Consider the following 11,827-nt stretch of genomic DNA (forward strand, 5'->3'; position numbering starts at 1 on the left):
GTCTAGATTTTTGGGTTTTTTGTTTTAATCTGCCTGGACGCTCACTTTCCGGATTCACTGCCTCTGGGCAACAAAAGGAGATCAGATGATGATCGGTCCATGTCAGGGGCCAGGAGTCCCTGAATGACAGGTTTTCGTTGTTTGAGAAAATCATGTCCAGTGTATGGCCAGCTGTGTGTGTAGGGCCATGTACAAATTGAGCCAGACCCATGTCGGCCAGTCCTGACATCAGATGCCCCACCTCCGGGTCTAGGGTTGCTTCTCCATGGTAATTAAAATCCCCCAGTAGTATAAAACTCCGGGAAGCCACAACCTGTGTAGCGATGAACTCTGTTACAGTACTTACAAAGTTTACTTTTGAATTTGGTGGGCGGTACAGGAGTGCGCCCTCCCAGCTCTCAGCCCCTGGGCTTGTGACCCTGAACAGGCCTATCTCTAACTGCTCATTGCTAAGCGTGTCTAGCCATTGAACTTTTGTACTTTCTTTGAATACTATTGCTATCCCCCCCGCTTTACCCCTTCTATCCAAATAGATTATTTTATACCCCTCCAGAATTGCAATCGTAATAGCTGGTAGGCTAGGTGGGGATAACCACGTTTCCATCAGGAAGCATATGTCAGGAGTAAGTGAGGAGAACATATCTCAGACTGGGGTGGTGTGCTTAATCAAAGAGCGGACGTTGCATAGTAGGTAGCTCGGTCCTATTTGTGGGACGTTTGAGACGGTATCTTCTAATACCTATTGTTTTTTACAAGTCTTACAGCCTACTGGCCCTTCCAACATCACTGGTGATGATGTGGGGCAGATAGTGCAGTCCATGGGATTTATTGATGATCTCTTCCCAATATCCTGAAGCTTTTCACTCGTATACCTCAGTATCGGTGTATTCTGGGGTGTGGTCCCTGATCTACCTATGCTCCCCGACCCCCTGCGTGTCCTGGCGCGGACGGACACAGACTGGCTTACCTTTGGCGCACCATCGGCGAGACCGCTGCGCGTGCCCGCTGTGCGTCCGAGGGGAGGGCACCATTTTATCCCGGAAGTCAGGTGTCGCGTCTGTCCAATGCCTGGCCTGCTAACCCCACCTTCCACAAAGATGGCGCCCACTGTTCGCGCTAGTGCCAGCAAGTCCAGCAAATGTTCTAAGCATGGGCGGAAAATCCGTTTCGCTCGCGGATTTTGCGGATTTTCGGTAAATTCGCAATCCGCGAGATCCGCGAATCTCCCGCAAAATCCGCAAATCCGCGAGCAGCGGATTTTATGGCTTGCTCGCACTGTTCTCGTGAGTTCGCGGCTTGCCAGTACAACTTCGCACCCCGCGAGTAAGTGCTAAATTGCAGAAATACGATCTTAGCAAAACTGAAACTACTTACCAGGTTCAAAAGTTCAGGCTCATCATTAGTAGCCATTTCCTGTAGTGCTTCCTGAGGGGCCCCTCCAGAGTTCAGTTGCCAGTTGCAACTATTATGTGACCCTGCTCTGAACCTCAGAATAGTTACACATATGCCACAAAGGTCCTGAATTACAGCTAAGGGAGACAAGCAGGAGCCAGGCTGGAAGTTAAAATCCATTAATCAGCCCCTAATTCATTATTGTCAGTTGGGGCAGGGCAGGTGTTGTAACTAATTTTGCAACAATGAAAGCACTTAGCAAGTGCAAAAGATCACTAATCAGGAAGCACTAAGGAAGCAGGTGCCAGCTAAAAAAATATTCTGTGACACATTAATCAGCCCCAAATTAATTCAGGTCACTTGAGGCAGGGAAGGTGTGCTTTGCTTTGCCGAAAATAATGTACACTGGACAACCAGAGGGTGTGGTGATGAAACAGAGGGTGGCATGGGTGGGCCAGAGGGTGGCATGAGTAGTCAGAGAGTGGCAGTGGTGACAGAGAGTGGCAGTGATGAAGAAGAGTGTCCCAAACAGGCTGGACACGTAGAAACTTGCAAAACTTGCGACCCGACAGGTAAGTTCGCAAATTGCGAAATTGTAAAAACCCTCGCGAACTGGCAGAAACACGCGCGAACACAAAAAAAAAAAATCCGCAAATTCGCGGGAATTCGCGGATTTTGCGGATTGCGAGTTCGCAAATCCGCAAAATTCGCGAACGCGAGATTCGCAAAATTCGCCCATGCTTAAAATGTTCCCCAAAGCGGCAGAGAGCATGTAAGTCTGCCCTGCCCCCAGTTTCGAACACAAGTTTCACGTGAGTGAATTTACAAAGAATAACAGTGCAATTTTAAAAGCAGTTTTTTTAAAAGCGTCTGTGTTCCCGGCTACTCACCTCAGGAATCAGAACTAGGAGTAAAAGTAGGAGCCCTGCTCCTAAGAAATCAGATCCTGTTTGTGCCAAGAAGAAACTCTGCCCGAAGAGAAGGATCTGTGAAAACTGTATCGAGGACTACTGCCTAGGACCAGGGAGACTGGCCTGTGGTGGGTGCCTTGCTGCAAGAAGGAGAGGAAAAGACTGAGAAAGACTTTTAAATCTACTTGTGCATACCTAAAGAAACGATCTCCAAGGGCTTGGAAGCGAGCTTGCCCCCTGAACAGAGCCCCAAGACCATTGGGCTCTTATCCTGCCTTCGCTGTCTGCTGCTGGTCTGCTGCCTTGCCCCCCTCGCTGGAGCTGTGATCCCCAGTGCGCCTCGCCTCCGCCTTGGGCCGCGATGCTTGTGCCCTGCCGCCCCCACCTAGTGTGAGCCCCGCTCGAGTTAGAGCCGCTCGCCGTACGCCTCGCAGGGCCGCCCGCACTTTGTCACCTCGCCCGCCTCGCATCGCACTGTGCACCTCTCGCCCCTCCTGCCGGAATCCGAACGAGTGCTGATTAAAGCCCGTACAAACGAGATACCAGGCCACCCGCTTCAAACTCCGAAGTCTTGAGGGCCGCGCCACATACCGAGAGCCTCCTGTATGTCCCGTACTGGAAGGCCCGTGCCGTGCCTGCCCACCTTGCAACGCAGTTCCCCCGCAGACCCGAAGGTATGGCACGAACGCCGCAACGCCCTCAGCGTCCCAGAGGATCCGCCTGCCACATCGCCCCGTGGCCCCCGCATCGTTCCCACGAAGCCGGACTCAGCTGGTATCACCGCATCAGGAGTCCGACCTGCGCCCCATCCTCCGCCACGCCCGTCTTGCCTGTTTCAGCCGGACTCCTCTATTTCTAAGGTACTGTGTCCCCGCTAGTGCCCCCTGTGTGCCCGCCACTGACCCAGAAGTCCGCAATGCCCAGATAGCACTATTTGATTTTGTGGGCACAGTGTAGGAGTCGGACAGAGAATGCGCCAAGCGCACAACAAAACGAACTACGCATTTATTTACAGAACGCTTTGCCTAAACAATCTTGTGGCTCATTTTTAAAACGTTGAAATGGTCTTGTAAAAAGTCTGCTTAAAGAATTCATATAAAATACTTATTTTTATATAACTACGCCGGATGTCCATTTGTGGTGTATTCATGGGTTACTGTATGTGATCATAAATGCTTAACTGGTAACGCCCTGAAGTTTAGCCTGGTCTGCTCGCGCCACACTACCTAGAGGGTGAGCAGGGGTTATTTTTAGGAGTAAGTCCCTTGCCCTGACTAGAGGAGAGGGTCCCTGTTTGTCACAAGTGCATACCTGTGCCAACCAGAGACCCCCAAATCTAACATCGGTATAACCTGTACTCAGGAAAACGCACTTCTGTCTGATACGCCAGAATGTTTTTGTTGGAAACAGGAGGCTCCTAATACTCTGTTAAGCATTTGTGACACTTGAACTGGAAACCCTCAGTCATTAGATTATGTTCTATGTAAAAAGAATGGACTTTGCTCTGATATGTTTCAGTTTGAACAACAATTTATGAAATGAACGAACTGACATAATTCAGGTTAGAAAATCTTAGGGGGAGGGCTTGGCATTAGCTTGCAAAGTACTCTGGTGGGCATGTCTTTGCCTTTTCTAACAGTCTTTATCCCAACAATTCAATTGAAACTAATTGCAGAAAGTTTAATGAAGAGATTGCAGTGACTTTTGATACAATAGTCCCCTTATTAAGTTAAAACCCTGTAACCATTTATCCACCCCATGGTATAATGAGTCATTAAAAGAAACAAAACTAGAGTGCAGACAATTAGAAAGGAAATGGCATCGGTCTCACATGGAAGAAGACAAACAACATTGAATAAGCATAAACAGGAGATACACACAGCAGAAGCTGGCTTTTACATGGATTCTATTTTAGCAGCCGCTAATAGAACAACGAAGGCCTTTGAGCTCTTCCGGGGCTCATCTAATCCGCAGAGTTTAAAACATGATATTATTCCTACGCAGCAGCCGTGTGATGATCTTGTGGTCTTCTTTGAAAAGAGAGTCAGCAAGATCTTAGAGGAAATTGGTAAGGCTTCTAAGGTGGAAGCTGCACCTTCCAGTGATTGTAACAGTGACTGTTGATTCTTTGTCTAATGGAGATGCTTTGGAAATGTCGAGGGAGTAGTGAGAGCACCCACTGGACGAATGAATTCTTTAAGCCAATTACAGAGGGAATCTTGTTAACAATCGCTTTGTTCCCAACCATACAATCAGGTGACATCCAGATGACACATACATCCATCATGGCCCGCACAGAGAGACTCACAATCTAATGTACTCATTTTAAAGACAAACAAAAAAATATTCATGTCAATTATGTACAAACAATTCCTTAAAAGTGAAATATAACAAACTCATCAGACAAAATCAAAACAGTTCAATGAGTGTCATAAAAAAATTAAATATACAGTATGTACAAGTTCAAGAATTATTCTCTCTCTCTTTGGTACAATAGTTAAATGTATAGTACATCATTGGCAAACAAAGGAGGACAGTTAAAATCACAGCCCAAATTTCATTTAGACCAATAGTTGCTGTCTGGTATTTCTCAATCATATGTGCCTCCAGTTTATTGAGATTTGTCTGTGGACTCATTTTATTCCATGATTTCACTGCAAGTCAGGCAGACCACCTGATCTCATTCTCATTATGGTTACATTCAGTAAAGTGTTGCACCAACGATGCCCCCTGTGCTCTGCAGTGTATTCGTGACTGATGTTATAACACCCTTATTTTGAATGCTGGTGTCGTCTGCTCGATATAGACTTGATCACAAGGACATGTCACAGAGTACACAACATTTTTCGTATTACAATTCGAGACATTATTTTGAATATGTTTTTTGTTATTCAACATGACAAATTTAGAGTCATTCGTGTATGGGCATCCAGCGCAGATGTAGCAGTTAAAAAGTCCTACTACCGGTGGAAGACCCAACATATTTCTCATATCGCTCTAGGTGGTTTTCAACGCGGGTCTCTCACTAGATGTTGGCGAAGATTTTTTTCCTTTACGGAATGCAAAGCAAGGCTTTGGAATATTCAAACGGTTTATTAACCTCCAGTTCCGCAAAATAATTTGCTTCCCTGTGTTGGCCTTAGGGTTATATGTAAGCACACATGGCATTTGGTTGGACTCCTGTTTATTCCTAGGTGTCAGCTGATGTTCACGGTGTAATCCATGCTCGTGTTAAAGCTGCTCTGACCAATTTCCTGGAGTAACCTCGGTCACATAACTTTTCCTGTAAGGGGTCCGCATTTTTAGGTCTCGCTATTCGATGCGCATGGAGCTTGCGAGACTATGGGGGCTTAAACAGTCTTTAACCAACTTGCAAGGAATCGTGGCGATTCCTTGCAGTGCCCGTGAAATTCAAGCTCAATGCGCATGCGCATTGAGCTTAAAAGCGCGTGCACATCAGTTCCCTCAGCCGCACTCCAGGCCCCTGCTGCTTTCACACCCTCTCCCCGCTCCGCCCCCTCCCCTGCCCGCCGTGTCGCATTTCTCCTCCCCCCTCCCCTTCTCTCCCTCCATCTTGTTTTTGCCAGCCGTACTTTCACTTTGACGGCGCCAGGCTGTCTCTTGTTTAAGGAAGTCTCTCATTAGCATTTAGAGTCTACTGCTTAAGTTTATCGCAGTGTAATTTCACGGCGCCCCTGGTTGCAGCCCTGTGTGCCCTGCAGCAGAGGCGGGCACAGAGTACAGCGGAACAGTATCATAGAACATGAAGAGTCTTGTTCAACCCGCACTCGCAGCACTCCTCCTCTTCCACCCTAGAAGGAAGTGTGGGGCTTCTAACCAAAGCTTGTCACCCGCAGTCAGCCCAGAGTAAAAACACAAGTTTTTAGAATTCATGACATGACTGATTTGTGATATCCATGTAGCGCATCACTTGGTGGAGAAATTACAATTTTGTCCTACCGGAGACCCTGTGACCTTAATAACAGACCCGTCCCCGCAGCAGGCGCATTGATGCGCTCAGCTTACTGCCATGGTTATTCACCCGTCGTCACATCTTTTCCTTTGTTTACTTTCTCATGTAATCTGTGCCCCAAGTTTGTGTATATTTTGTGTTGTCTAAAATTTTGTGACACAAAAGTAGACCCATCTAAATCCAGTAACCTTGATTCCTGTTTTGACCACCCACTGACTCACAACGGGTGGGGCTGCATTGGGCACGAGACACTGTTGTGAGGGTCTGTCAACTTTTTTTTTACTCACTCAGTTATCGCTTATTTACTAGAGTTCTAGAATTAATTTACGAGTGAATAACTTACATGGACCACCTGCCACACTCAGGTTTTCTCTACTTTCACTTGTGAGCGTCAGGGTCGTGGCGAGTAAAACCCTTACACAGCGGTCTTTTCAAGTGCAACTTTTTTGATTAATTTGAAAATTTTTGAGTGCACCTCACACTGCATTTTTACGTTGAAACTGGAATATTAGACGTACGTATGCAGGCAGTTACAGCAAGGCGGCAAGTTTTTCCTTCGATTTGGGGAGAGTTGGAAGAAACAGCGTGAATTGGAAAAATATTCGAAAGTGACTGAAAAAATGTTTTTCAATAATATTTGAATCGATTAGTCCTAAACTGATGTTTTTAGTTTATCGAGTGAACTATGCAAACTTCGGCGTGTGAAAGCATCCAAATGGGTCTTTTTGCTGAACCCCATCCACATATGCCTGCTACAAAGGTCATAAACTAAACCTGCTTGAGAGAAGCAGTCAGTAGAATCCCTTAGCAGGCGCAATTTAGGAACAAGCATAGGTATATCTTAGGAGAGTTTCAAGACTACACCTACGTTACTAACTAACAAACTAACATGAGACTGGAGTTCTTTGTATGAAACAAGGAAATCATTTTTCTAAATGTTAATCTTAGTTTCCTTAATATGTCTTGACTTTATCTCTCCTGTGCAAGAACAGGAATAAATGATGCCCTTTGACACACTTTCTGCAGCGCTTAAAACGTTCACTGTAACATCGGCTTTGCTATAAAATGTATTGGTAAATGTTTGTAACTTCTGAATAATTTACACCTAAGTTCACCACATTTCTCTATGGTCCTCTGGTCAATAACCCCAACACGCCCCGGCAACCGCCCAGAAGTGTGGCACACATTAAAGAACACAAATGAATAAATGACTCTCAATCTGCGACTGGTTATGGCAATTTCTATGACATCATTTCCTACATGTTTATCTGTGGAGTAGTTTATTGGCTTGTTTTAATAGAGTTTCATATAGCGCTAACTTGACCGGAATCAGGAATCAGAGCGCTTTACATGAGCACCAGTTGCATTACATGAGGACACACATTTATTTTTGTAAGGCGCAGGGACATTAATTGATTTGCCCAGGATCACAGGATGTTCAGCGTCATTGCCGAGACTCCATCCCAGTTCCCCACACTCGAGGGCGACTGCCGTACTGTATCCCTTTCTCCGTGGTGATTGGCCTGCTTTCTGAGCAGGAGTTCCATCACAGGGTGCTTTACATCTTTCTTTCTAATGCCCTTGCAGTATTAGCAGGACAGTCTATAGCTGCCAAAAAGCTACTGTTTCTCTGTTATCTGTGTTAGACAGCTTTCGGGAAAACAGCCTCTCAGGGGATAATGTATATCTGTGCACTGCGCACAAAGCTAAGAACAAGTTAAAATACTTTTATTTTTTTTTAACTTGTTTACTTTCACTTTGATGGCCACCGGGCCGTCTCTCGCGTTTCTCCAGGCTGCATTGCACCTCTCATTAGCCGGCTCCTTTGTGGTGCAGAGAGGCACAGCCTGCTGCAAGCCGGACCACTGGGCATTACACGCTTGGCTCGTTTTATGGCCTTCTCCTTCTGTTGTCCTTTTGTAAACCCGGTTCTCCAGGGCAGTAAATACAATAAAACAAATCTCTGCTTCACAGATTCCATGTTACAATCGCTTTAGGAGAGGACCTGGCTGCAGCGCCTGCAGGCTGGTTTGTGCACAGAGACATAACTCAAAACAAGGATTTAGAACGTCCTGTTTAGCAATCATCCCCACACACTCCCAATGATCCCAGACCTTCAGCTTATCAAGGGGTGGCCTCGCGTTTGGTCCTGGGGTTAATCTTTTTGGGCACAGATATGCCCCTCCCCCTTGTTTTTCTCTTGCCACAGACCATGCCTCAATCGCTTGTGTAAACGGGCACAAGAGACAAAGCTTGTGACATTTATTAATGTAATGCTCTAAATATGGAAATCACTCTCCCCATCGCAGGGCTCGAGTGACACAGATTTATTCCTTTGAGTTTTCTTTTTATAGTGCACTTAATCAACATTAGAAGGTCTGCAGCTGTACTAATATGAAGAGCTTTCACATTACATTGTTCTCAGTTCGGCGGTAAATGTTTCCATATTACACTATGGTTTTTTATTTTTGGATTTACTTTAAGCTACTGCCTTTATAAATTACAATAACTTTCATTTAAGTATTAATTATTCGAAAAAAAATTAAAAGCCATTGTTATTTGTAAAATCAATATTTCACCTCTGTTCTTGCATTTTCGTCACAATAAAATACACTGAACATATTCTTCACAAACGTTATTTACAATAGTTTAAGCTATTGCTATTATAAATTACAAGAACTTTTATTTAAGTATTAATTATTTAAAAAAAATTAAAAGCCATTTGTATTTGTAATATGAATACATGTAAGTCACGTACATACTAAACATGTTGCATTACAAATGATATAGGTGTCCCATTTGAAAAAGTTAAAAGTATTGGCATTGTAAATGACAAAGCTATTAATTTTGCTATTTTCAAGACCAACACATAAAAAAAGTTGTCATTTACAAAACCAATATCTCCAACTTTTCTAATGCGAGACCTATTGCATTTCCAATGCTTGTTTAAATAATCAGTTTCATTAGAACAATTACGGCGGATTCTTTACACCGTGTTGGGCTCTCAGTATACAAGTAGGTTTCTCTGGAATGAATCAGTTTGTACATAGTTTTGGCTGTCAGTGCAGAAGGATTTGCCGTTAAACATGTTTGTATATTTTGTTGGGTTTTAGAATAAAGGAGGTCAGTGTAAATTAACCCTCTCTGTCGATCATACATGTGCTTCACATACATTCAACGCCCCACACACACCAGATGAATGTAGCTCTTCTGTATTCTCTTGTATTCACAAAGCAGAGTCTCACCTTCAGAAGGTCCAACGCTGATTCCTCAGACTTCTTCTCTAGATCTGTTATCAGAGCATTAAGAGAAGTGATTTGATTGGACAGTTTGGAGATATTAGCATTTTCTTCCTTGGTAATTTTCTTCTCCATCTCCTCCAGTCTCTGGTGCAGTGTCTTCTCTTTCTCCCTCAGGAGCTGGTGCAGCTCTTCAATCTCAGACTCCATTTTCTCCTTCTCGGCTCTCACCTTGTTCTGTCAGCAAAGAAATGATGGTTAGATTCTGGGTAGATTGCAATGAGCCCCACCATACGTAGAGTCCAGGCCGGGCCCATTGGGTTCTGCACTGTCCACCAACCTCCCCCACTGAACTTTATACCGACCACCAACAGAGACCTCCGTTCTAAATGAGCTGTGCACTGCCCACCCACCTCCCCCACTGAGTGGTAAACTGTCCACCAGCACAGCCCCCAGCCCCCTACTGAGCTGTGTAATACCCAAGCACACAGACACCCCCTGAGGCATGTACTACCGACCCACTTAGCCCTCCACTGAGCTCAGTGCTGCCCACAATTGAAGCCCTCCACTGAGCTGGGCGCTGCCCATGGGTGCAGCCTTCCACTTACGTGTGTGCTGCACACCTACATTCCCAAAGAGCAGTACACGACCCACCCATACAGATCCTCTCTAGGCTGCACATTGACCACACAGCACCCGCTGCATAGAGTTGCTCATTGCCCACACACAACTCCCCACTTAGCTCTGTACTATTCACCCACAACACCTCCCCCACTGAGCTCTGCCCTGGTCATCCATACAGACCCCACTGAGGTGTGCACCGCTCAAGCCCTCAGTTCCTCACTCAATCTGCCCACTGATGTGTGCGCTGCTCACCCACACAGACCAGGTCTGAGCTGCGCACTGTCCATCCACAAAGCACCCCACTGAGCTGCACACTGCCCACCCAAACCTCCCTCACACCGTGTACACTGGAACTGATTGATCATATCTGTGATAGTGTATAAACAAACACCAGTGCACATCCTTTTTAGTCACTCTTATCCAATGGGCATCCGGCCACGTCAATCCAGTATCTCAAATATTCTTGCCATCCACAGATATAGACGCACAATGTTCATTGATATTCAATGTTCTTTTATTGATTCTTTTCTTGTCACAGCCTGCGACAAGAAAATAATTACTAAAAGAACATTGAATATCAATGAACATTGTGTTTGTTTATAAATTGTATATGACACTCTGCCTCACTTTGTGTGGATAGGGTATCGTAGATTGGTGCTAAAAGGTGGATGAGCACTACATCGAGATTGCACTCCAACAAACTGATTTAATTAACATTGTATAATTCATAACAAGGGAGATACTTAATTCTATGATGTGCTGATCGTGCTAAGCAAATCCGCCACTTGTTTTTTGTCATATCTGTGATAGTGCAAAGGAACTACGTAAAAGTTTTACCATTGATGGATGGAGCATCTAGACTTGGTTGAAAAGCAAATTTTGGGGAGGGAAGCAGGTGCTGGAAATAGTTCTGGCGGTTCGCCTACCTCAAGTATTTCCAGGCAGCAGGACGGCCTTGGGCTTTTATTACTTTATATCCCTAACTATATCTGCACATCTTTTATCAACTGTTTCCCCCAAGATCGAGAGCCCGCCCCTTCCGTCCCCCGCAAGATACTCAAGAAAGGAGATGAATCAAATAAGAAATCCGATTATGGATCACTTGAATCAGACGATAATGATCCGTTTAAGGCAGAGAAGGATTTCCTGTTAGTTTAACTTGTCTGCATATGTTGTTGAGATATTAGAATACAGGAGGTCAGTGTAAATAAACCCTGTCTGTTGATCATACATGTTCTCCACTTTCATTCAACACCACACACACCGTATGAATGCAGTACCTCTGTATTGTCTTCTATTTACAAAGCGGTGTCTCACCTTCAGGAGGTCCAACCAGGGTTCCTTACATATCTTCTCTAGGTCCATCATCGGGGCTTTGAGAGAGGTGATTTGATTGGACAGTTTGGAGATATTTGCATTTTCTTCCATGGTAATCCTCTTCTCTATCTCCTCCAGTCTCTGGTTCAGTGTCTGCTCTTTGTCTCTCAGGAGCTGGCGCAGCTCTTCAATCTCAGACTCCATTTTCTGCTTCTCAGCTCTCACCTTGTTCTGTCGGCATCAAAGAAATGATGGTTAGACTCTGGGGAGATTTCAATGAGTCCCGCCATATGCAGTGTCCAACACCCTGCGCATGCTCCGCAAGATCTTCAGATGGATCCCCACGGGAGCCAGGAAGACCATCACCCAGG

General features: G+C 45.2%; 1 protein-coding gene across 1 annotated transcript in view; it reads right to left on the reverse strand.

Moving 5' to 3' along the window:
• The window catches only part of LOC147668172 (tripartite motif-containing protein 60-like), a 42,724-nt gene extending 31,105 nt beyond the window's left edge, over positions 1–11,619 (reverse strand). Inside the window, exons 1-2 of the mRNA XM_086948728.1 lie at positions 11,457–11,619; positions 9,522–9,752 (exon numbers count right to left, since the gene is read on the reverse strand). Of these exons, the coding sequence (XP_086804854.1) occupies positions 9,522–9,752; positions 11,457–11,567 (342 nt within the window). The 5' untranslated portion in view covers positions 11,568–11,619. The remainder of the gene's footprint in view (positions 1–9,521; positions 9,753–11,456) is intronic.
• Positions 11,620–11,827: the final 208 nt, after the last annotated feature.

Source organism: Lissotriton vulgaris, unplaced genomic scaffold (assembly GCF_964263255.1).
Source record: "Lissotriton vulgaris unplaced genomic scaffold, aLisVul1.2 SCAFFOLD_5010, whole genome shotgun sequence".
Lineage (NCBI taxonomy): Eukaryota > Metazoa > Chordata > Amphibia > Caudata > Salamandridae > Lissotriton > Lissotriton vulgaris.